This window comes from Cricetulus griseus, chromosome 5 (genome assembly GCF_003668045.3).
Source record: "Cricetulus griseus strain 17A/GY chromosome 5, alternate assembly CriGri-PICRH-1.0, whole genome shotgun sequence".
Taxonomy (NCBI): Eukaryota; Metazoa; Chordata; class Mammalia; order Rodentia; family Cricetidae; genus Cricetulus; species Cricetulus griseus.
Window position 1 is genome coordinate 61,117,862 of NC_048598.1, and position 26,476 is coordinate 61,144,337.

At 44.2% G+C, this 26,476-nt stretch overlaps 1 protein-coding gene across 1 annotated transcript in view; it reads left to right on the forward strand.

Moving 5' to 3' along the window:
• Positions 1-430: 430 nt before the first annotated feature.
• Tmem163 (transmembrane protein 163) overlaps positions 431-26,476 on the forward strand; it is a 183,547-nt gene continuing 157,501 nt past the window's right edge. The window contains exons 1-2 of the mRNA XM_027417767.2: positions 431-623; positions 9,707-9,826. Of these exons, the coding sequence (XP_027273568.1) occupies positions 431-623; positions 9,707-9,826 (313 nt within the window). The remainder of the gene's footprint in view (positions 624-9,706; positions 9,827-26,476) is intronic.

Genomic DNA, 26,476 nt, shown 5'->3' on the forward strand with positions numbered 1-26,476 from the left:
CTCGGACTACTGCAGAGCTATTAGGGTGGAAGGGTTCCTCATGGGCACCAATCCGCCACGCGAGTTGGGGGCGCGTCCTCCGTCACGCCCTCGCCCAGCCCTGCGCTAGCTTCAGGCTGGTCCCCACGCCCCCTAACAGTCCCTCAGCTTCCGCGCGCCTGGCCCGTCCGAGGCCCTCCCTCTCCACTCGCCTCGGTGTATCGATCCTGGTGCCCGGGCTCCGCGCCTCGGGGCGGGTCCCTGCCGCCCGCACCTGCCCCCGGGGGCGGAGCGCAGCGGCGACAGCGAGGCTCCAGCCTCCGCCACACGCCGAGCTAGCGGCGGACCTGCCGCTCACTGCGGTCGGGGTGAAGCTGTCTCTCTTCGCGCCCTCGGTCCCTTGTCACTTCGGACTCGTGTCCCTATCGCGAGGATCTGCAGCCCCGGCGCCATGGAGCCGGCCCTGGGCAGCGAGCGCCGTAGTCCCCCTGGCCCCGGAGTCCCGCGGCCACCACCTCGGGGCCACGCGCCCTCGACTGCGGCCCCCAGCCCGACCCCGGTGAGCTCCTCAGTGCAGTCGGATGAGGAGAGGCAGCCGCGGATCAGTGAGAGCGGCCAGTTCAGCGACGGGCTGGAGGATCGAGGTGAGCTGCCACCGCCCTGGGTCCCTTCCCCTCCACCTCTCGGAAGCCACCTGTCCCCTGTACGCGGGGCCTCTGCGCGGAGAGCAGAGGTGACAGTCCCACCTCTCCGGATCGGTGCGGGCCGGGCAGCAGCACCTCCTGGGACTCCCTTCAGGTTCCAGATCCCGGCGGGTGCCTTGTCCGGGGTCCCCGGGAAAAGTTTGCAGACAGGGTTCTTGGTCGCTTATAGGGGACCTATGGGGGGTCCCTCTTCGTGCTGGGAGACGTAGGTTCTAATGCATCCCGTCCCGCCAGCCCCGCCAGTCACCCAGGGAAACTTCTTTTTGATGGATTAGTAGAGTGGCGCCCCATAGGGTGGCAGCCAGGCTCTCCTTAGCCTCTGCACTCACTCGGGCCCAACACTCCCTGAGGTCCTGGGTCACAGCGGTCACTGCCCCACAGTGTAAGGGTGCTGGCAGAGCGGTTCGGGTTTGGGGGCTCTGGCCACCAACCTGGTCTGCATAGATGCTACCCAAAGCTGATAGATACTTCCCGGAGAACGTGTGTCCAGCTCTCAGAGTCCTTCCCTGGACGCTGGCCTGAGACTGGAGCTCTCCACGAAGGCATCTCCACCTCCCGCCCACAGCCACGTCTCCTTAGGGGGCATACATCGAACGCCAGGGCTCCCTCATTCATCCCGCCTGGCTCTCCTTCTCCATCCTGCCCTCGTGGCCCTCGATTCGGATTCTTTGCATCTACTACACCTTTCCTCTTTCTTGCTGCTTTCGAATTGGACCCCTCGAAAATTATCAACGGTTCCGCTAAAACCGTTGGTGGCGGATTTGGTGTCTCTGCAGCCAGGCCTTTCCCAGGCAGCCGGCTCTGTACACCTCTACTCATTTTTTTTTTTTTTCTTGGAAGCTTTCATCTGTCGACTGTAGAGTGCTTATATTATTTTAGTTCCAGCAGGTTTCTGTCCTATTCTTAGTACCTTGTGCATCTTTATATTCCGGTTTCGTGTTGGGATGCAGGATCTCTTCCTTAGAGATTCCGAACTGTATCGTGTGAAACAGGATGACATGGAAACAGATTTCCCAGAGAAGCGGCAGAGATGCTGTGCGGGAAACTGGAGCTGCACCAGCTTGGAACGAGTTCTGCACCCGTGTTGCAGGTTCATTCCTCGTTCCCACAGAACTAGATGGCCTTGGAGACAGTAGAGTGGGTGGCATCATCAGAAACCCAGAAGAACCTCGTACTAATTCTGGGGTGTGAAAATTACCTTTACCTCGTGATAACTCCTATTGCAAGATTTAAACATTTTGCATTGAAGAAAGACTGATGCCCGGGGTTGGGCTAAATTCTGTAGCATTGCGGGTTATCTGTAAGAGCCGGCCAGTCTTTCCCAACCCCTGCAGAAGGACAGACAAGAAACCCATGCTAGGATGAACTGATATTTATCAATATCTAGAGGCCATGCTCCAGCGTTAAATTACACAAAAACAAAACAAAACCTCTTCTGAATACATTCTTTAGGTTTTCTGTCAGTGTGTCAAATGAACTTCATTTTCTATTATATTGTCTCATGAAAGCATTTGCTGTTCATAAGCCACTGCTGTGTGGACGCTTGCATATCACACACAATCTCTCTGTTAGGATGAATTGTGTCCCCCACAGAACTCAGGGTTCTATGCCATTTTTGAGTTAGCTGAAAGTCGCTGTGACATTTCTTTTGTTCCACCCATTCCTGGCTGCAAAGAGTTAATGATAGATGAAGACTCCAGTTAAACAAATCAGAAGCCTCCTGGGAGGTTGGTTATAATATTTTATATGTTTGTGTTATTTTATCTTTCCTATATCCATTTTTTTCTATCTCTTGGGAATGGTTTGTGGGTTGTGACCTCCTTCCTAGCAGAGACAGGAACCCAGGAAGAGGAAAACTCCCTGGTCTCCAGCTCTACCTGAATGCAGTAGCTTTCTGGTAGGCCTTGTCCCACAGGGTGTGGGGGATGGGTGTTTCTGCTGCATCTTCCATACTATTTTTTGTGTTGACTTCCTTCTGAGTGGTAGAACCCTACTGCAGACCACTTCTTATCCCTATTGGAGCTTTTTTTTTTTCCTTTTTCGCTTTTCTTCCTTCCTTCCTTCATTCCTTCCTTCCTTCTTCTTCTTCTTTTTTTTTTTTAACTACTGGTTTGGGATTTTTGGAGACATTTTCTTTTTAGAGGTGATATGGGCTATTTCTCAGAATCCTGGGATCTCACAATGTCCCAACACTACTGTGACAGTTGATTGAGCCTGTGGTTCAGGAAGCAAGCTAGCACTCTGTGGAACTTCAGGAACACACACACACACACACACACACACACACAGGCCCAACTGATCTTAGTGGTTCCATCTCCCCTTCTTTAATATCCATTTTTCTGTCATTTTGTCCCAAACCTTAGGATACAGCCCCACCTTACGGAGATATAGACTTCATTTAGCACTTTCCTTTAGCTGCCCTTCTAATTAAAACAAATAATGAACAGCAGAAACACCTTTCTGCAGAGAATTAAAGCTCAATGGCCTGGTGTGGTGACTCAGGCCTGGAACTCCAGCACTTGGGAAATAGGAACAGAAGGATCACTGTCAGTTAATGACCAGCCTGGGCTACATACGGAATTCTGGGTCAGTCTTGAGTGCAGAGCGAGACTCAACACAATGACAACAAGACAGCAAAAGTGGATAAACAGAGGAAAAATCAATGACAAGTTGTTCAAACTACTAAGGAAATAACATCTTCACATATATTTGCCTCTGCCTTCCCTCATTAACATATCCCTGGCATTGTCATATGGAATTTAAGTTAGGTTAAAATCTACTTTGGAAGCTGGCTGTGGGCAGAGAGGCTGCAGCACTGCACATGGACCTGAGCTCTGTCTTAGTTTCTGCTGGGCTGGCCTGCCTGGCTCCCACTTGTGATAGGCTGCTGTCTGAACTGTCACGCTGCCTCCACATTCCTGTGGCTTGTGAGTGTGTTAGCATCTGTCCTGGATGCAGAAGAGCCCACACAGAGACCAGTCATTTCTGAGCCCTTGTGGGTCATCGTGTTCTACTTCCTTTAGGGGGCATAGAAAATGCCCATTCTTGGCATCAGCATGCAGGCAACTATGCATGTATATGTTATTTGTGTGTGGGTGCCCATGTGTAGAGGGCAGAGATAACTTCAAGTGTCATTCCTCAAGTGCTATTACCTTATTTTGGGAACAGATTCTCTCCCTGATCCGGAACTCGTTCATTCCACTATCTGGCCAGTGAGCTTCCAGGGACCCAAGCATGACCACCATTCCTGGATTTTTATGTAGTTTCTGGAGCTTGAATTCAGGTTCTCATGTTTGTTCGGCAAATACTTTACCACTAAGCCACTCCTGAGCCCCCCAGCTGCATTTTTAGAAAGGAAATGAAGAGATAAGCACAGTGGAGTTGAAAGAGAAAAGTCCTTCCTCTTTTGAAGTGTTTCCATTACAACGACTTCATATTTTCCCCCCCTCCTCAACTTTACAGTCTCCCAGGGGAGCCACAAGGAAGGTCAGTCAGATCTGGGGAAAGACTTTCAGTCCTAGCTCAGAAAACCCAGAAACCATGGTAGCAGTAGTCCAGGCCCCTATGGTGTCCACTTGACTCTCCAGCAGGAGTGCTGGTCCTGGTTGGGGGCCAGAGGAGGAAGCACTTACAGGCAGGCTTGGTCAGGGCCAGGTGTGCTGGTGAAACCAGCCAGCTCTGGAAGAAATAATGCTGCACAGCAGAATGGGCAGGATGTACCTAGTAATGACTGTTCTCTGTGGAAAAGTAAACCAGCTTCTTAAAGGCATCATGTTTTTGTCCCCACTGGACAAACCTCTTGAAATGGGTGCTGTCAGAACGCCTGGCAAATGAACCATTCATTTAAGCTGCTACTTAAGTAGTTTCACTTCTCCTGAAACCAATGGACCAGGAAGAAAGCATGCACATCCATGTGTATGTGTGGTGTGTTTGTGTGTGTGTGTGTGTGTGTGTGTGTGTGTGTGTGTGTGTGTGTGTGTGTGTGTGTGCATAGGTCAGAGGTCCTGTCCAGTATCTTTCTTGATTGCTCTCCACCATATTTGTTTTTCTGTAAAGTATGTCACCTTAAAATTTCTTTTTACACCTGAGCTGGTGGTGGTAGGTGCAGCACACACCTTTAATCCTAGCATTTAGAAGGCATAGAAAAAGGGGATCTCAGTGAGTTCAAGGCCAGCCTGGTCTACAGAGTGAGTTCCAGGACAGCCAGAGCTGTTACACAGAGAAACCCAGTTTCAGAAAACTGAAAAATAAAATTCTTTAAAAATTTTACTCCATCCCATTTTTTTTAAACACTAGTTTTAGAGTCCTTTATTTTTTTAAGAAATTTCAAATTAGAATATAATTACATAGTTTTCCCCTTTCCCTTTCCTCCCCCTAAGCCTTCCCATGAACAACTCTCCTTGTTCTCTCTTACATTCATGATCTATTTCCTTCATTGTTACTATGTATAAGCACAACTACTCAGTCTGTATAGTGTTACTTGAAAGTATGATTTCGGGGCTGATTAATTGGTAACCTGTTTTTGGACTCCCTCGAGAGACTATTTCTCCTGTTCTCAGTGTTCCTCAGTTGCCCGAGGTTCTTTGTCTAGGGTTGAGACCCCATATCACTCCCCCCTCCCATGCGAGCATGCCTGTTCTTGTCATCCTTGCTGAGATCTTGTTTAGGCAGCCATGTTGATGAGACTTCATGGATGTAGCTTTTCTGACATTTGTGGGAGATGAAATCTGACTCCACCTTGTTTTTCAAGACAGGGTCTCTCACTGAACTTGGAGTTGCCTTTTCAGCTAGACTGACTAGCCAACAAGTCCCATGACCCTCCTGCTTCCACCTCCCCAGTATTATGGTTACAGGTATGCCTCTATGTCTGTCTTTTATGTGGGCTCCTGGGCTCCGCACCCAGGTCCTCAGCCTTGCACAGCAAGCACCCTACCCACTGAACCATCCGACTGGATAGATTTTTTTTTTTTAACTCATCTGGGAAAAGGGAAGGGAGTTTTCAGAGGTATATGGGGCCTGTTTATTCTAGGTTACAGCTTTCCTTGGACACAAGAGTGATTGCAGTTAGAGGTAAAAATGAGATTTTTTTCCCCTAGAGCCTAGGAAGAAACAGAGAACTGTGATGTCAAGTTATCATTCGAAGGCACCACTACCTACAGCAGAATCTCTCAAAACAAGACATCTCTCTTCTTCCCATTCAAGTGCACTTATTTATTTACTATTTGGAGACAGAGTCTCATGTAGCCTAGGCTGTCCTCTATCTCACTGTATAGCTGAGGATGAACTTGAACTCCTAATCTACCTCCAGGCCAGAGGGCTGGGATCTCAGGTGTGTACCACCATGTCCATCTTGGTGCTGGGACTAGAACCTGGCTTTGTGTGTGGTAGGCAAACACTGTCCCTACTGAGCTACAACTGCAGCCCCATTTCTGAATTAACAAAGGAAGTTTGAGGATAGTTTCCCAGTGCAATGGTGAAGATGGGGCTGATAATTCATGCTTGCTTTCTCATTTACCCTCTGGTCCTGTATTAGCGCCCTTCCCCACCTGGTTTTACTTACTCTGATGTCTACTGGACTGCCTGCTCATAAAACACCTGTCTCCAAAGTCATGCTTGCTTTGAGGTCTGTTCAGGATGACTGGACTGAGGTAGTTCAACTGGGCCTTTGCTATAATTGTGTGTGTGTGTGTGTGTGTGTGTGTGTGTGTGTGTGTGTGTGTGTGTGTTGGGGCATGGTGTCTCTATTATATAGCTCTGGTTGTCCTGGAACACATCATGTAGACCAGGTTGGTCTTGAACTCACAAAGATTGGCTTGCCTCTGCCTCCTGAGCTCTGGGGCTAACAGGATACAATTTTGGGCAGTGGTGGAGCTCAGAAAATGATTCCCCAAAGCATGCTACTTTGACCTGCTGGGAACTCTGATCTGAATGTTTCTAGAAGGCCTTAGAATCAAAGCCTACTCTCGTCCTTTGACTTCCTGTCCCCTTTGCACCCCAAGGATCACCATAGGAACTAGAATTCCAGGCTGGGGAGATGGTTTGCTTGTTAAGGTGCTTGCCTTGCAAGCAAAAGGAACTGAGTTGTACCTCCAGAACTCATGTTAAAACATGCTGGGTGTGGTGGCACATGCTTGTAACCCCAACAATGAAGAGGTGGAGACAGGGACATTCCTGGGGTTCATGGGCCAGCTAGCCTAATAGGTGAGCTCCAAGCTGACTGAGAGACGCTGTCACAAAATATGTGGCAGATGGTATCTGAGGAACAACACCTAAGGTTAACCTCTGACCTCCAAATGCGAGTATATACATGTGAATATGAATCCACACACACCAGCATACACACACACACACACACACACACACACTAAAAACTCCTAAATATTAAAAAAATAGGAAACTCCAACCCCCTTCACTCAAAGATAACCATAAGCCCAAGAATTATTGTCTTGTACACCACCCCACAAGTGTAGGAGCTGGACACAGAGAAACTCTCTGACTGCCCTTGTCTAATAGTGAATCAATCAAAAGACCTCATTCTGGAAGGGGCTCTGTCCCAACACTTACCACGTTGGTGTCATACAGGGAACACCAAGACTTGAAGAAGACAGGTCTTGTTGAGTTTCTCTGCTTCATTCATCTCTTATCTAATCTCATCTCCACAGGGATATGCATTTTTCATTGAATCTGAGCATAAAAATAGCTCTCTTTGGCTTTTGGGGCTTTATTTCTGAAGCCTTCTATGTCTCACAGGATCCATCTCTCTTTCTCTCTCTCTTCATCCCTCCTCTCTCCCTCCCCTTCCCACTTCTTCCTTCTTCTCTTTCCTCTCCCTCTTCCCCTCCTTCCTTCTCACCTCTTCTTCCATCTTTCCCTCCCTAACTTTTGGTCTTACTAATTTTTGAGACAGAGTCTCAGCTGTACTCAAACTCCCTATGTATTTGAAGATGACTTCCACCCAAGTGTGGGGTCATTCATCACGATGTCTAGTTATACAATGCTATGAATGGAACCCAGGGCTTCAAACATGCTAGGCAAGTACTCTACTGACTGAGCTACATGTCTAACCCATTACATAGATCTTCATTTTAATACATTTGTTACCAGCCTTTACATTTTTTCTCCTGTTAATCTGTCTTGTAGGTGTATCAGTCATGACCCTAATTATAGAGATAGAATAGTCTCCTGTCCTTTCTGCTCCTATAGTGGTGGTCAGTCCGATAAATGGATGGTGATCATGTGTGGTGCACAGTCTCACACTGTGACATTTTACAAATGGTGCCTAAGCTTTACCTCCCTAGTCATCATTGTTTACAGCTAGTGTGATGAGGCTGTCAAATCTCTGAAAGATACACTGTGAAGCCAGAGCTGGCACAATTGGCTTTTATTTGTATAAGATACAAGGCTGATATTTTGGTTCTCTGGTAACTAAAAAAGAGCACATACAATTCTTCTTCTTCTTCTTCTTCTTCTTCTTCTTCTTCTTCTTCTTCTTCTTCTTCTTCTTCTTCTTCTTCTTCTTCTCCCTCCTCCTCCTTATCCTCCTCCTCTTTTTGGTTTGTCTGAGGCAGGGTTTCTCTGTGTAGCCCTGGCTGTCCTGGAACTGTAGATCAGGCTGGCCTCAATGAACTCAGAGATCTGCCTCCCAAGTGCTGGGATTAAAGACATGTGTCACCACTGCCTAGTCACAATTTTATTCTTTTTAAAGATACTGTTATTATTTATGGTATGTGTATATGTCTGCATATGAGGAGGACAGAAGGGCAGATCCCCTGGAACTGGAGTTATAGGCAGTTGTGAGCTGCTTGATATGGGTGTTGGGAGTCAAACTTTGGTCCTCTGTAAGAGCAGTATGTGCTCTTAACCACTTCTCCAGACCCTACAATTTAATTATCAAGGGATACAAAAGAAGTACAAATCAACCTGGAGATGTTGATGTGGGCATCACTGGTGGGTTGTCACAGATTCCTGCTCTTGCCAAGGATTCCTTCTGTGCAAAGCATAGGAGATAAAGAAAACCTGTTGTGCGTGAAGCCTTCCTAGGAAGCTAGCTCTGGCTTTAGCAATTTCACTGTCCTTTCATATTCTGAAAGTATGGGTATTTATGTGCATACCTATGTGGCTGTAGTTTAATCTCAGAAGTCCTTCCCTGGGAATGCTATGCGCCACGAGACAGAGTCTCTCACTGGCCTGGAACTCACCAAGTAGGATGTACTGGCTGAGGAGTGAGTGATCTGCTTGTCCCTGTTTCTGAAGTGCTGGGATTACATGCATGTATTCCCATGCCATCTATTTCACAGGGATTCTGGGGAAACAAACTCAGGACCTCATGCTTGTATGGCAAACAGTTTATTGAATGAACTGTCTCCTAGGTGCCTGAGAGTTTTAAAATTTTTAATTAATTGATTAGTGAATCAGTTATTTGCTTAATGTGTGCTTCAATACAAAGGAAGGAGAAAAAAATGCTGCATAATCTGGGCCTCACGGCTACTGGCTGCCTAGGCGTCCAGGGAGGGCATTTGTACAGTCTGCGATTCCTTGGTTCACATATATCCGACATTGCTATTGGGACTGTGCTAGTGGATCAATGCTCACATCTGAGGAGCCCAAACACCTAATTAGTTACTACAGTCTTTTCCTAATGGAAGGGCTTTGTTGGGATGAGGAAATTCTATTGAGCCAAGTGACTTAGTGCAGAGGATGAAGAATGGCATGGGGTGACCTCAGGAAGTGGTGAAGTATGTGGAGCTCTTCTAACTCGGAGAACTTCTGTCGCCCTGTGGAAACACTTACCCGATACTGCTGGGGCCTGTGGTTTCATAAGGGATGCCAGAACACTTGGTAATTTGTTTTGTTTTGTTTTTAATGTGCAATCTCCTACTTGTAGAAATGAAGTGTGGGCCAGACAAAACACATCTTGGCCCACAGGCTGTGGGTTTGCAGTCTGTGGATGGGCTGCTGTAGCTCTGGCTGTGTGTTCTGGTGTATGAAAATGCCTCATTCCCTTTCCTCCCTGTTTCTACCAGGTTTACTAGAAAGCAGCACCCGGCTGAAACCTCATGAAGCCCAGAACTACAGGAAGAAGGCATTGTGGGTATCCTGGTTCTCCATTATTGTCACCCTGGCCCTGGCAGTGGCCGCCTTCAGTGAGTATCAGGGAATCTTGCCAATCAATACTCGACCAGTTGCCTGACTTTCCCTCTAACCCCTGTGGGATATGCTTTGCTTTTAGTTGACTGTTATTGATGAGTAAAAAAATTTTATATGGTTGGATAGTCAGGGTACTCATGAATTAGTAAAATGGCTTCACTTCTCTGCAGAGGGAAGAGTTATGAAAAAGAAATGGAGAGAAATAACCGAGAGCTTCAGTCTCATCAGTATTCAGGTTTGTGGAAGTGGATTCTGGCTGGCATCAACCGAATAGTGAAAATAGTCTCTTGGCAGATGCCTTCAGCTCAGGCTGACATGACAAATACACATCCCGGAGATTTGGATTTTGAGCCTAATGCAACTAGATGAGTGCAATATTGCAGCAAGCTCTCTCCTTTTCCTCTTGATTGTGTCTTGAGCAAGGTCAGGAATAAACTCATATGTACAATTTTAATGAAAGGAATTCTCTTATGGTTTAGTGCACTAAAATAAAATAATTTCTTACAATTTTGAGGTGCTATGAAAATGGAACAACTTCTGTCTGTAGATGATCTTGTTTGGGGATTTGGAATTTCTATGGTGGGTTTTCTCCATTGGACACTCGCAGCTTATGAAACAGGCATGTGCTATTTATTCTTTTTAATTGTGCAATGATTCGAAAGCCTAAGCAGCAAGCTATGGCTCAACCTTGATAGGAATTGTACTTTTATTTTTTTAATTCTCCTTTTTTTATGGTGGGGAAAAAGGGAATGTGTTTTCATAAATTTTGTGATGAAAAGAAAGATCTGTGCTCTATGTGCTAAAGCATCCTACAAGGTGCTTCAGGGAGGAGGAAAAAGGACCATGGTCATTAGGTGACATGGCTGTGTGCAAGTTGTTTAAAATTCTCTTCTGCTGCCGTTGATGGTTCTGCTGGAAGTTGGGGCTGGATCCCAAGGGGACAGGAATTAGAATTTGACCAAATGCTCCTTTCAGAATTCAGCATATATTATTAGAGACAATTTATATTGTAAACAATGTACAATAGCCTGGCTCAAAAAAGCCAAATAGTCCAAATACAGAAATAATATATTTCAGGGAATAAACATTTATCAGTGAGCCAGAAATCTAATCAGGAAGAACTCTGACTTTTGAGAATATAATAGCTTCTCTCTCTCTCTCTGCCTCCCCCTTTTTAATACTGAGACCAAAATAACAAGGCAATGGATGTCCCTTGAGGGCAATTTGGTTGTTGTGGCTGGTAGGGGGACTGGAGATCAGACATGGTAATTTACATATGTGAAGAAAGAGGAATGGGATGAAGGGGGGTCATTTACAGATAGAATAATAGCTCCTCAGGCATGGCCGTGTGCCCCATAAACCTGTTAGGGTGGGGCATGGTCCTCTGAGTGTTTGAATGAGGGCCTGAGCATGAGGCTGTGAGTGAGTTTTTCCTTTGGAATAACAGTGTTACATGTGATGTGCTTAAGCCATGTAGTAGGAAAAAATAGGAAGAAAATTTGACTTCATTTGTCAGGTCGATTATTCTAGAAACAATCCATTTTCTTCGATGAGGCTAGGGCACAGGTTTTTGGAATAGTTTCTTCTTCTTTTTCTTTTTCTTGTTTTTTCTTCTTTGTTTGTTTTTGTTTTTTGTTTTGTTTTTCGAGACGGGGCTTCTCTGTGGCTTTGGAGGCTGTCCTGGAACTCGCTCTTGTAGACCAGGCTGGTCTCGAACTCACAAAGATCCACCTGCCTCTGCCTTCAGAGTGCTGGGATTAAAGGCTGCACCACCACTGCCCAGCTTCCTCTTCTTCTGAAAGCCATAGCACTCCTTTATCACAGAACTATTTAACTTAAATCCTTTGCAGCTGCAGTTGTGGGACATGGATACTGAATTCAGGAACTCAGCTCTTCTGCAAGAGCAGCAGCAGCAAGTGTTCTTAACCAGTGGCCATCTCTCCAGTCTCCTTTATCTTCTTGCCAATCACATGTGGATGTTTCTGTATTGTTTGCCATGACTGTTATGTTCTATAAGCCTTTCATTTCATTAGTGAGTTGCTTCTAACTGCTTCTGATTTAGTTACATCCTAAAACATAGAAGATAAATCATATTTTGCTCCATTTAAACTAGAGTGGCTTCAGTGTGTGTGTGTGTAGGTGCATGCCTATGTTGCGGCAGAGGTCAAGGGGATGTCTGGTGTCCTGCTCTCTCTTTCACCACTTTTTGATACCTTTGAGACAGGGTTTCTCACTGAACCTGAAGCTAGACTGGCAGCCAGCAAATCCTTGAAATTCCCATCACAGCTTTCTACTGTACTGGGGTTACAGGCACTTGGAGCTACACTTAGCTTTTTATGTGGGTGTTGGGGATTCAAACTAATGTCCTCATGCTTGCACAGCAAGCACTTTATTGACCCAGCCAACTCCCCTATGAACTCTTTTTGATAACACTTGGTGAGATAATGATTTGGACGTGCTGAAGCATCAATATGAAACTATGGTAATACATCTTGGAATATTTCAGAGGGAAGTCCTAGTTTGATTTTAAAATATATTCAGCATATAATGGGGAGACAGTGTGGAACATGCAATCTTCTTATGAACGAATGTGAAAACAGATCTGTTGTGATAATGAGGCCAGAGAGAGAGAATAAAAGCTCAGCTTCAAAACTCAGGGTTTTGACAACATTGGTGTCTTTGTTAAGATGTCTGGGGAAAATGTATTTCTGACTTTGTTTTTGAGATTTGAGTACATTAATTTTTAGGGACTGATTACCTGACTATTTTGTGGGAAATGAAGATATGTTGGAAATAATATCAAGGAAAAAATCTTTTTCTACGATGGTTTCAAGTTTCTTTTTACTGATGTGATCAGGTACTCTGAACAAAGCAACTTAAGGGAGAAAGTGGTTATTTGGCTGCTGGTTCCAGGGTATAGTCCATCAGTGGCAGGAGCTTAAGGTAACTGGTCTTGTTGCATCCACAGTCAAGAATCAAGGCCACACCAAGGTTCCCACTTAGCTCCTTTTCTCCAGTTTATTCAGTGTAGCATCCCTACTGAGGGAATGATGTGGGCAGGTCTTCCCACTTCAGTTAGCACAATCAAGATAATTGTGCTCTCCCAGGCAAGTCCAGAGGCTGGTTCTCCTGGTGGATCTGGATTCTCTCAAGTTGACAATTAACACCAACCTCCTCAGATACATAGCTCCATTAAAACAAAGCAACAACCTCATACTAAATAACAAAGACCCCCAAAACACAAGTACTCCAAACCAAGATCTTAGAATCTGAGTCTGCCGCCCCATGTTAAAAACAAACAAGTTGGGTGTGGTGGTGCACATTTGTAATCTCGGTGCTAGGGAGGTGGGGACAGACAGACTCCTGGGGTCTCCTTGGCTGGCCAGTCTAGCCTAATTGGTGAGCTTCAGGCTAGGGCAAGATCCTGTCTCAAAAACAAAACAAAACAAAACAAAACAAAAAAACAAAATGGAGTCGGACATGGTGGTGCATTTGGGAGGCAGAGGAAAGTGGATCTCTGTGAGTTTGAGGCCACTCTACATAGCAAGCTCCAGGCCAGAAAAAGAAGCTACATAGTGAGGCACCTGTCTCAAGAAGAGACAAACAGGTGCTTGGGGAATGATATCTGCAGTTGTTTTTTGTTCTCCACACACAGCACATACGTGCCTCTACACATACACAATCTCACATTGGGACCCACAAAACATGGAAGTGCAGTAGCAGACTTCAGAACGAGGAAAGCAAATCTCTGAAAGGAGTTCTTTCTTTCTTTCTTTCTTTTTAAATGTGGGGTTATTTTTTTTAAAAAACATGCCTGCACATGTGTCTGTGTTATCATGAGCATGCCTGGTGCCCAAAGCCAGAAGAAGGTATATTGGATACCCTGGAGCTGGAGTTACAGACAGTTGTGAGCTACCATGTGGGTGCTAAGAATTAAACCCAGGTCCTCTGGAAGAGCAGCCACTAAGACATCTTTCCAGCTCCAAACCTGAGAATTTTTAAAAAATAATTTATTTTTATTTTATTTGGATTGGTGTTTTTTGGACATGTAAGTCTGTGTAAGGGTGTCATGACTTGTAGCTACAGACAGTTGTGAGTTGCCACATGGGTGCTGGGAATTGAACCCGGGTCTTCTGGAAGAGCAGTCAGTGCTCTCAACCACTGAGCCATCTCTCTGGTCCCATACCTGAGAATTTTAATCTATTTGATTTTAAACTCTTGACCTTCAAGCATGGTAGTATAATGTGTATGTATCCTTTTAGAAAGCTTTTCCATTTATTTATCATGTTTGTGCATGTGTGTATCATGTGTGGGATTTGGAGGGCAACTTCAGATGTCTATTCTCTCCTCCCATATGGACTCAAGGAACTAAACTCAGGTCCTCAGGCTTGGTGGCAGGCCCCTTTACCAGCTGAGTCATCTTGAAGCCCACATCCTTTTTTATATATTTTAATTTTTATATATTTTAATAATATTAAAATTCTATATTTTAAGGGTAACAGAAGTGAGATAGATAAAAGATCACATGTCTTGTCTGTTATTGTTTTGTTTAAAAAGAAGAAAAGAGAAATTGCTGAGACAGACATATTGACTATAAGTTTATTATAAGGCCCGGCAGAATGGGGAGACTAAGAGGAGGAACAGGGTAAATGGCTGACCGCTACGGCCAGTCGCCATCGAGAGACAGAGCAAGAGCATAGGTGGGGGACAGAGTAGCACAGAGAGCGGGACAGAGAGCAGGACAGAGAACGGGAACAGAGAGCACAGAGAAACAGAGAGACAGAGGAACAGAGAGACAGAGGAACAGAGAGCGTAAAGGGGCAGGGACTTATCTTTTAAAGGGGTCCTCTGCACCTGTGTGTAGACTTAGTTCCCATGGAACCTTGGGCTGACCAGGGTACTGCCTGTTTCACCAGGTAACAGGGGCAGGCCAGCATAATGCCTGAACCTTTCATTGTCTGTATTAGAAAAGTCTGGAACTTCCCAAGGTGTCCTCTTACTCCAGTGGATGCATGGTTAGACAGAAAAGAACCAAGACAACTTATGGGACATGGAACACACATCTGTATTCCTAGCACTGTGAGGCTGAAGAGTTTGAGGTCAGCTTATGCTATATAAGTGAGACCTTGTCTCAAAATAAATAAATAAATAAATAAATAAATAAATAAATAAAAATAAAAAAGAAGAGGAGAGAAGGAAAGAAGAAAGGAAGGTGTCTGAAAGTCCCCAGGGGCTTCCTGGATTCTAAGAGTAAATATGAGTGCTTAGAATGTTATTTATTTATATTTATTTATTTATTTATTTATTTTTGAGACAGGGTTTCCCTGTGTAGCTCTGACTGTTCTGTAGACCAGGTTGGCCTTGAACTCATAGCAATCTTCCTGCCTTTGCTTCCTGAGTGGTGGGAATCCAAACTGGCCTGACCTGGGACCTTTTGAACTTCAGCAGGACTGGAGCCATTCTTTGGTCTAGCTTGGAATTACTGGACACAATACTTCTCAGAGTCCTCCCCAGCTGTGTGGCCTCACCACCTAGAAGTGGCGTATGGTGGTCCTGGCAGGAATAACAATGGTCTAAAGAGAATTTGTGCCCCTCCTTTTTGGTTATTTGAAATCATGCACCCCAAGAAATTGGAATTTGCCCAGGAATCTCCTTCTAGAGAGGGAAAAGAGCTGGAATCTGGTGCCAACTGGAGGAGGGGCTTGTTCCCTAGAAAGAGATTTCTTTCACACAGCTCAGGCCATGTTGCAGGACTGGAGGCAGACTGTCATGGTATTAAGGGGCAGGACCACACCTTGACCAGGACTGTTTAGCTGTGCATATTTCTTGCCTTCTCTTTGCCCTTAACCCTCATGTCGGTACTCTGAAGATGGTCTTGGCGTCAGTGGATGTCTTGTTGCCTTTTCTAATGTGGCTATGTTGAGTAATTTGCGCTTTCTGTTTCTCACTATCATTTGTTTAATTGGCCTGCCTAGGATGAGTAGCTGAATGCAGCTTGTTAAGGCTACCAAGGCCCAGGCTTTGACCCTAACAACACTGCTGACAGAGATCCCCTTGTGTGCTGATTTTCTCCTTTGGGTCCACCTTTCTCTCAGGCTATGTGGTTTGTGAAGCTCCAGTGTGTGTGTGCCTCTGCCCCCAAGGGCTTCTTCTACTGAAATATTTCCTGACCCAAACAAAGTCTTCAGCATCCAGCGCAGATTCTGCAGGTGGATAATTCTGCTGGATTTGCTGGCCTTCTATTTATTTTTATTAAAAAGAGAAGTCTGTGTACACGAGCCTAGAGCAGAGGTTCTGAACCTTCCTAATGCTGCGAGCCTTCAGTACAGTTCCTCATGTTGTGGTGACCCCAACCTAAAAATTATTTTGTTGCTGTTTCATAACTGTAATTTTGATATTTAAATATCTGATATTTGATGTGTCCCCTATGGGGTGGGGGGGTTGTGACCCACAGAACAGAACCACTCGCCTAGAGGTCTCTGGTGCCTCTTTCCTGTCCATCTTTCTCTTCCATGCATTCTGACCTGTATGTTGTCTCCTCCTTGGTGATCTTCTAAACGGTATGAGCTTCTTCATCACAGGGACAGCCTCCAAGTGGAGCATTTGCCTGCCGCTGACCTGGGCCACGAGGCTGTTCAGGGGGATGTGGGCAGGAAGTCTCGAGCCACATCCTGGGGGTGTTGGTGGGATAACTTTCCCCTGTCAATGTGTTCTGTGAATGATAACTACAGAGGCTGCGTCAGGGAGGTGGAAACGGAAGTGAGAACCAGGCAGAAACTGGCTTTGGGAACTTGGCCCGGAAAGCTTTCCGCCTCTGGGCTCTTCCTTCCCTGCCTCGTGGTCATGACATCAGAGATGCTCAGGCTACCCTCTGAGCTGCTGGCCCTGGAAGCTCAAGAAAGCAGAGCAGCATTTTAGTCTGACCGTGTCCCTGTGAGGCCTGCCTCTTAGTTCCTGTTTGGACTGGTCTTTGCTCATCCCCCAGCTTATGGGGATTGCAGTCCACAGGTACTTCTGTGGTCCCCAGACCCACAAGCTTGCTCTTCTCTTTCTCTTAGATGCCTTGCTTCCTGACTTCTAGCCATTTTATTTCATTATACTATATCTTATTTAGGTCCATTTGATTTACTTTTTGTTTAGTGTGTGTGTGTGTGTGTGTGTGTGTGTGTGTGTGTGTGTGTGTGTGGTGCTTGGGTTCTTGTGCACAAGTGTGCACTGTGCAGTGCTGGTGTCTTCCCCAATCATTCTCTGCTTGATTTTTATTAATGTTACATTATTTGTTGTAGTCTTTTTTCTGAACCTGGATCTCACTGATTTGACTTGGCTGGATGGCCAATGTGTTCCAGTGATCCTTCCCCAACACTGGGATCTAATGTGGATGCTGAGGATGCCACCTGGTATTCTTCATGGTGGTCCAGTAGGCACTTTATGGACAAAGTCATCTCCTCATCTCTATTTTATTTTATACAGACTCTAACTATGTAGCTCAAGCTGACTCAAAATTCTCTTTCTCTGCCTCAGCGCTGGGTTACAGGTGCACACTTTAACAGCGGTTTTCTCACCAAATTTCATCTAATCTTTAAAATAAGAATAAAAAGGTCACCTTTTCTAGGAAGCCTTCCAAGGCCCTCCAGAATGATGTAAATGTTCCTCCCCTATGGACACTGAAGATGTGACATGTCACAAAGCACTTGAATCACAGCAGTATTGCTTCAGTGATCATCCACACTCCTCAGAACTGGCTCCCTGGCTTTTCTAGTCTCTATTTCTGGTCCCTAACACAGTTCACCTGGAAATGTTGGTTGCAGTGAATTTTGACATGTCCCTGCTGAGGTCACCATGGACACTGGATCAAGAGTGTGTTTTAAGTGAGGATTCCAGACAAAGGAATGGTGGCTTGCTTAGGTGCAAGGGAGCTAAAACCGAGAAGCTGCACCATGGGCTTTGTTACTGTGTAAGTGGCTAGTTTCAGCCTCCCCACCCCTCCCCCACTCTTTCCTTCCTCCTCTGGGACAGAAGACTCCAGCCTTCCAACCATTGAGGGAGACAGGCCTCCACTGCTGTTAGGATCATGCATCTTCTCTCCAGCTCCCAGCTCACAAAGAGCTGCTGTTTGCAGCCAGGAGTGGAGGAGGGGTTTCAGCAGCTGCCTGCCTGTCCGGCCTCCATTCTCAGTGCTTTCTGCACACAGCCTTAATTAAAGTGTGGCCAGTGTGCATCAGCACACGGGCCAAAGATACACCAGGGAGCTGAGTGGTGCGCTCTCGGCTGTACTTAACCATGGCAGGCCTGTCCTAGGCTCCGTGCTCAGGTCTGGAGGGGAGGAGCTGCCTTGAGAGATGGGTGAGGGCTGATTTGGCTGCCTCCCTGTATAGGAGCATTGTGTTTGGTAGCCAGCTTGAAGAGAAAGGTTTTCTCCTCTGCCTACTGCACCGGTTGTGACTTGGGCCTCTGAGAACAGCCCCTTTAAGGTGAATTTCAGGTGCAGCTCCTGAACAGGATGTGACCTCACAGGGTCCTGGGCTGGGTTCTGGGATGCAAGGACTTCTGGCAAAAGCAGATGAAGAGAGAGAGAGAGAGAAAGAGAGAGAGAGAGAGAGAGAGAGAGAGAGAGAGAGAGAGAGAGAGAAACTCTTTCTAGACTTAGCAAAGAAGGGTATGGGGCTAAAGATGTGGATTGAATTCTTGCCTAACTTTAGGAAGCCCTAGGTTCAAGTCCCAGCACACCATAGAGAAAGACAGGAGTGTCTGAGGTCAAGGACATCCTCAAGCTACACAATGACTTTGAGACCCTTTTGAAAAACTGAAGGGGTGCTGGAGAGACTCAGTGCTTCAGAGTGGATCCGAGTTCAGTTCCCAGCATCCCTGACAGGTGGCTCACAACCACTTGTTACCCGCTTCAGGGGATTTGGCATCTTCTGGCTTCTTTAGCACCTGCACATATGTCACAGACACACATACATACACATAAGAAAAACAAAAAAGCCCAAAAACAACCTAAAAAAAGAAAAAGGAAAGAAAGAAAACCAAAGGGGGAAATGTTTGTCTTAGCATCTTTGCTTGTTATGATAAAATGCTCTGACAAAAGCAAGTTAAGGAGTGAAGAGTTCATTCTGGCCACAGTTAAGGGTATGGCCCATCACAGCATGGAAGTCACACTGGCAGGAACTTGAAGCAGCTGGTCACATTGTATCCAGAATCAAGGCAGAGAGAGTGATGACTGACTGCCAGTGGTTAGCTCGATTTCTCCATTTTATACAGCCCAGGACCCCCTGGCTAGGAAAGGGTCCCATCTACAATTAATATGGGTCTTCCCACATCAGTTAATGCAACCAATAAATCCTCTCCAGATGTGCTCATAGGCCCATCTCGTAGGTGATTCTAGATTCCGTCCACTTGACAGCTAACACAGTCAGGCAGCTCTCCATCCCTGACTGTCATCCATGCCCAATGGCTGTCCCTCCTTCCTGCTTGTGACTGTGCTCCTCCATTCCTTAGTGAGTGTCCACCAGGAGGACACCACTCAGGACATAAAGACGTAGAGCTGCGTGTCCCCAGAAGAGCTCAGGTCTAAGTAGGTAGACGATGACAGGCACTGAAGTAGAAGAGAACTCTACCCAGCTCAGGGAAAGGCCTTGCTATCCTAGTCATGCATGGCATGTTTAGCTGTTTGTCCCTGTGACATAGTATTGTCGTCTACAAACTTTACACTTGAGAATTGCACAATTGAGTCCCAAAATATTGCACAGGGTATTTCCTAATGTTTTAGGTAACTTTGTGTTGGGCTGTATTCATAGTTGTGTTGTAGCCCATGGGCTGTGTTTTGTTACATGAATACTGGGATCTGAACTCTGGTCCTCAGACTGAGCAGCTGGTTGCCTTTTTCTTGCAGAATGTTTTTATTTTGTCTGGATTTAATGTCTCTTTATTAACATTTGCTTCTCTTTATATGTGTCTGCTTGTGTGAGGGGCAAGCACACATGACTGCTGCTTTCAAGGAGACCAGCTTCTCGCCTTATTCCTCAGGTGCTGGGAATGAATGTGAACGCACCTCAGTGACATGCAGTCCTTTGGATAGACACCAGGAGTGGCACAGCCAGGTCGTGGCATAAAGGCTTTTTAACCCACTCAGTATGTATATACCACTCAGTTTAGCTATAAGCAGACTAAAGCAATACATCTGTGCACTAGAAAATACATTTACAAAGCATTCCCTCATGTGTGGCTGAGGAAATGTACAAGATTGTGTGTGTGTGTTTGTGTGTGTGTGTGAAGAAGCCAGAGACTGGCTCCAGTATCTTTCCGTATCACTCTCCACTTTATTATTACTGGTTTTTAGGGGTGGGGTTGGGGTGGTGATGGGGTCTCTCCCAGAACCTAGGCTGCTGTTTAGTCTAGATTGGCTGTCTTTGCCTCCTGAAGACACACTACCAGCCCAGCTTCATGTAGGTGTTGGGGATCCTGCTTCAAGTCCTCATACTAGCACAACAAGGGCATTCCTCTCTGAACCATCTGTCCCTCCCTGGCTCTTTAGTTTGTGAAAGCAAAAGCTAGGAAGGAGACAGCTGCATTAGCAGGAAACCTGAGCCATCCCTCCTGCCTTCAAACAATGCAGCTATACTTAGCTGCAGCTTTTGGCTTTATCAGGCCCCACGTACCCTTTTTATAACAAGTATTTTAATATTCCAATTTTACTATCTTAAAATGAACTTCCGTTTATACATATCACCGATAAATATAGGATAATAGAGAAAAAAAGGCAATTTTTGAAAAGCAGGTGCATATTTAAGTTTATAAATGTTTAGAGTGTTGATGCTGATGGAGACAAGTGAGTTAAAACTATATAGGGTAAGCCAGGTGTGGTGTTGCACACCTTTAATCCCAGTATTTGGGAGGCAGAGGCAGGCAGATCTTTGTGTGTTTGAGGTCAGCCTGGTCTACAGACAGAGTGAGTTCTAGGACAGCCAGGGCTGTTGCACAAAGAAGCCCTGCTTCAACCCTTCCTATCCCTCAAAACCCCCAAAACAACAACATCAAAAACCAAGGTACATAAATGTAAGTTTGGAATTAAGAGAGGGAGAGGAAGAGTCATACCAAATTTTCAATGTTTTCCTTTGTGGCATGGTAAAGAAATATGTTTGTGTGCAATGGACATGGAACATCAGGAATGTGATAGCTACACAGATAGACTGTGTCTTACATGTTCAGTACTTTCAGTGGGGTTGCCCCTGGTGACTGGACTTTTTGGGTTGCTTTCATACCTCCTTGTAAAGGGCTGAATAAAACCAAGCCAGCAGTCTTTATTCAGAGGGTTGTTACATTCTTAGGGAGATAGGAGGTGTGTGTATCAGTGTTCTTTAAAACGACAGAATAAAACAAAACAAATTCATCTTTATTGATAAGGTAGAGTTGGGTTCTAGGCACACTTTTCTGTGGAAATTAGCATATTTTGAGCAAGAAATACAAGAGGGAAGCCTTTGTTGTGTATGATGCTTGTACGTAAATATAAGTAAGATGCCTGGTTCCGTCCTACCCAGTAAATATTATGACCCCAAGTCCAAACATGTGACCACCTACACATGGCACCCTACACATTTACATCTTGTCTATATTCACAGACACAAGAACACAAGGCTCTACTAACTGTACAGTTCTAAGCAATCCAGCACGGTCCTTGTGGGTACAGAAGTATGAGACAAGCACAGGAATGATATGGTGAACAAACTCAGAGGAGTGGATCACTTGGGGAATTAATGAAGGGTATTTGAGGAGCTTCAACCAGAACAGTGATTCTTCTTATAAAAATGTTTTGACAGCCATATAGTGACACGTTAGGGTTTGTCAAAACTGAGTAGGGAATTTATTGGTGTCAGTTTATGATTCTGTTAAGCTCAGGCTTGAGAATTTTACACAATAATCTCAGAATCAATGGTAAACTACAGGCCCAGCTGAGGGGTTTTGGCGCCTTTAGTCTTCTGATACACTGGAATCCCTTCCCCCTTTTTCCCCACTGAGTTTCTAGCCTGGGCTGACCTTGAACTCTCTAGAAACATCCCTGAGGATGAGTTTGAACCTTCGAACCTCTTTGTCTCCTCCTCCTGAATGCTGTGATTACAAGTTAGTGTCTATTTGTGCAGAGCTGAGACTTGAAACCAGGGCTTTGTGCACACCACCCACACACTCTATCAACCCAGCTACACCTTCTTTCGGCCTGCTCTTAAAAATCATTGGTTTTTATGTTTGTTTTTATTCTATTGCATGCATATCAATGCCCTTTTCTTTCCTCGCCTCTCTCTTTGCATATCTAATTTGAAATAACAGCCTACCTATGAGGAAGTCATTGGATTTATGCTTTTTCATATATTTCCAATGAATTTTTCTTATCCTTTCATATACTGTCATTTTTCATGTAGTCTCCAGTGCTTCTTCACTCTTGTCATCCAGCGTCTGTGCTCTCAGATCATATAGAAAATCCAGACCCCCTGTTTCCTTGCTGCCATCATTTAGTCTTAGGTCTACAAATGAACATGTTCTGAACAGTCTCTGCTAATCCCCACAGGGATGCTTCACCTGAGAGCTTTCTTTCATTGTCACAATATTACCTGAGCCCTTGCCACAATTTGTGCCTGTCACCACCCCCTGCTGTGGCCTTTATACTTGAATTTTGGCTGGACACAAAAATGGTTGGCTTCTGTTTTCTTTCCCAGATATCTTTGTTTGTTTGTTTGTTTGTTTTGTTTTTTGAGACAGGGTTTCTCTGTGGCTTTGGAGGCTGTCCTGGAACTAGCTCTTGTAGACCAGGCTGGCCTCAAATTCACAGAGAACCAATTGCCTCTGCCTCCCAGGTGCTGGGATTAAAGGTGTGTGCCACCACTGCCCAGGTTTCCTGGATATCTTAAACATATTATCCCATTGTATCATGACACAAAGCATTGCTGACAATGTTTGATGAGAAGTTTCATTTTCTTCCTCTCAAAGGTGACTTGAGTTTTGTTTTTTGTTTTTGTTTTTGTTTTTTGTTACCCAAATAATTACTCTCTTAAAACAAAATTCAAGCTTGCTGAGCTGTGTCTTGTGGATAGCAATTTCAGCTTTTCCAGATATAAGGCATAGGTTCCTGGTCCTTTGTTTTGTAAAGGTTCTGAGTTACAGATGTTTGTCTTTGTCCTGTTGCTTCCTTCTCTTCCTTAAAAAATTTCTAATGTATGTGTATGCTGGGTTCTCTTTGCCTGGCCGTAATGCCTGTCCCTTTCTTCCAAATTTCTGTTTGATATAATAAAATTTGCTCTATTTCTCACCTAGTTCTCTAAGAGTTTTCCTATCTGGTTTTATTTGTCTTCTTCTGCTACTTTCCCACATTGCTGAAATAAAATTTTTCTTTCTTTTTAAATATATATTTTTTTAGCTATGCGGTGCTGGCACATGCCTTAATCCCAGCATTTGGAGAAGCAGAGGCAGGCGGATCTCTGAGTTCCAGGCCATCCTGGTCTACAAAATGAATTCCAGTACAGCCAGGGCTACACAGAGAAACTCTGTCTAGAAAAAGAAAACAAAAAATATATATCTGTCAAGTGTATATTTTTAATAATTTCATTTATTTTTCTTTATGTGTATGGATATTTTGCCATGCATGCAGTTCCCATGGAGGCAAGAAGAGGGTGTTGGGTTCTCTGGAGCTGGAGTTGTAGATTGTGAGCCACCATGGATGCTGGGAATTGAACCTAAGTCCTCTCAAAGAGAAGCTGGAGTTCTTAACCACTGTGCCATCTTTCCATCTCAATTTTTTCTTTTTCTTTTCTCAAAGTTCTTTCAGAGTCTCACTTCCTGATTTTAAAAAAATGTTTTATTTCTTCAATTACATTTCTGAAGTTTTAAATTCTAATTTTTGCATGTTTTATAGTCTCATATGATTTTCTCAATTACTGATTACTTACTTCGAAATATTATGTTTAATCCATGTGTGGTGTCTCATACCTGTAATCCCAGCACTGGGGAGGTAGAGGCAGGAAAATTAGAAATTCAAGGTCATTCCTTGCTACCTAGCAAGTTCTAGGCCAGCCTGGGCTACCTGAGACTTTGAAAAAAAATATATTCATCTTTATATGTGTGTGCTTGCCAAGTGTGCTTTCCTGGTGTATGGCTTCTCATTTGTTTTACTTAATGTTTGAGATGTTTCTCAACAGTTCAAACCCAGTTTTTCTATGAATGCTTGATTTTTTGACTTTTCTAGCCTGTCATTTTAGTCTATGATATTCTATGTTGTATTTATTGTCAGTTCTGGGAGATTACATTATCCTAACACCATACGTGTGTGTGTGTGTGTGTGTGTGTGTGTGTGTGTATGTGTGTGTGTGTGCCTATGTTTGTGGTGTGTATGTATGTATGTGTATGTGTGTGCCTGTGTATATGTTTTTGGTATGTGTATATTTGTGTTGTGTTGTGTGCATGTGTATGTGTATATGTATGTGTATATGTGTGCCAGTGTGTATGTTTTTGGTGTGTGTGTGTGTGTGTATGTGTGTGTGTTTGTGGTGTGTGTGTATGCTATGGTATGTAAGTGGAAGTCAGGCAACTGTTTCAGAGAACCAGTTCTCTTTTTCTATCATGTGGGTTCTAGGTTTCAAGCTCAGGCTGTCAAGCCTGGTGGTAGGCACTTCTACCCACTGAGCCATTTTGCCATACCCTCACTGCCATTTCTCTCTTTCTAGAAAACCACAGAGTTTGCATTTCTTAGCTGGGCACATTTTCCCTTATGTCTTTATCCATGAAAATTCCTGGCATTTTTATTAATTACATTCAGAGTTTAGCATTTATGGATAGAAAGCCGCTTTCGTTCACTTCACGAGAATGGAGACTTTCTGCTTTTTTTCCCCCACCCTGGGAAAGAGTATATGCATATTGTCATTTTGTAAGAGTTTGGACCCAATCCCAGGTTATTCTTTGGTTTGAAAGAGGAGAAAGGGTATCAGAACTGAATAGATATTAATCCATGTACCAGCCTCCTAAAGCAGAAGCTTAACTCTGCATAAAGACAGCATTATGAGGGAGTGAGTTTCAAATGACAAAAGATGGCATATTTTTGTTGTTCATAGGACAGATGTAGCTTGTTTCTGGTGAAGTAAGATTATGTCCTGATCTGTGAACAGGTCTCATTGCTTTCATGAGATCAGATCATCATGCTAACAACACTGCTTTTTCAGTTCCATGACACTGGCCATGACTCAGAGATTGAGAAGCGGCCTTCTTTGCAGACAGCCTTGTGTCTAAATTGCCATCCTTGGGGAGTCTTTCCTCTCAAGGTCAGTTCTAATGGTTCTCTGGTCTTTGAAGTCCCTGTTGTAGCTTGAATAAATGAAACGGCCTCCATACGCTCAGTTTTGACCACATTGCTCTGAGCTTGCAATGCTATTTTGAAGACCGAAGCGTTTAGATATGGAGGCTGGTTGACAGAAGTAGGTCATTAGGGGTAGGCTTTTGAAGGTTATCCTAGCCACTGCTTCTGGCCTCCTTTCTCTGTTTCCTGGTTGGTAGAAAGTTGATCAGCACTGCCTGGTGCTGCCTCACAACCACTGCCTGACACTCACAGTCACTCCAAATCGTACCAGTTTCCCATTCCTCTTTCCTGATACTGAACAATCCCTCACCGGCCTCAGTCTCCTCAGCCTCACGCTGCCTCACACTCTCTCATTCTTTGTGCTGCTTCACACCCAGCCCTTTCATACTCCACCTCACACTTTTTTTTTCTTTCACAACAGAAAAATTACACTTTATTATTTGTCTATTTCAGCTTCTTATCTGGAAGACTTTTTGATAATTCTTGTACTTTATATTTTTGTCTCTTATGTTATCTTTTGATATTTCCACTACAAATTTGTATTCTTTGTCTTTAATCCTTGGATTTTCATCATATACATTTTATTATATCCAAAGAGAATGGTATCATCTTAAGTTGGAGTTGTTTCTCATAGTTATTGTTCTAACAAGTTCATCAACTCAGCTCTGTTCTGTGAAACTACTGTCTTGAACTGAATTCTGGATTCTAGTCCCATCTACTTCATAATGCAAATGGTAACTTTGCTGAGGTCAGATTGACACTTTATATGCACATTGTGTGGTTATTATCTCGTAATACTTTGTACTATGAGAATTTCATATTCTTAGAAATGTGTAAATTTCAACATATTAGAGATGGAACATATTCATTTTACTATGCTTGTTAATTAACACATGGCTTTATAATTTGTAGTCATTGGCAGTGGAAATATACCAGTAAGACATTTTTCATCTTAATATATAATGTAGTACACAGAAATTCCCAGGAACAAGGAAGCAACAAAACTACATTTGAGAGTTTATATAAATGTTAAGACCTTTCAAATTATACTTCATTCCAAAATGTACTCAGCAACTATGAATATATAATTAAAAACATCTGAATTTTGATATATAAATTATTACTTGATTATTTTACTATTAATTTCACTTAAATTATCCGAAAAGCCTTATAACTTTAAAACATAAGCTTCTCAAGACTTGTAACTTTTTTCCAAATTTCAATGAAATATACACTTAGATTTATAACTAATATATTTGCTACTATAATTACAAAGACTATTCATGTGTGTGTGCACCTCACACTTTTTCAC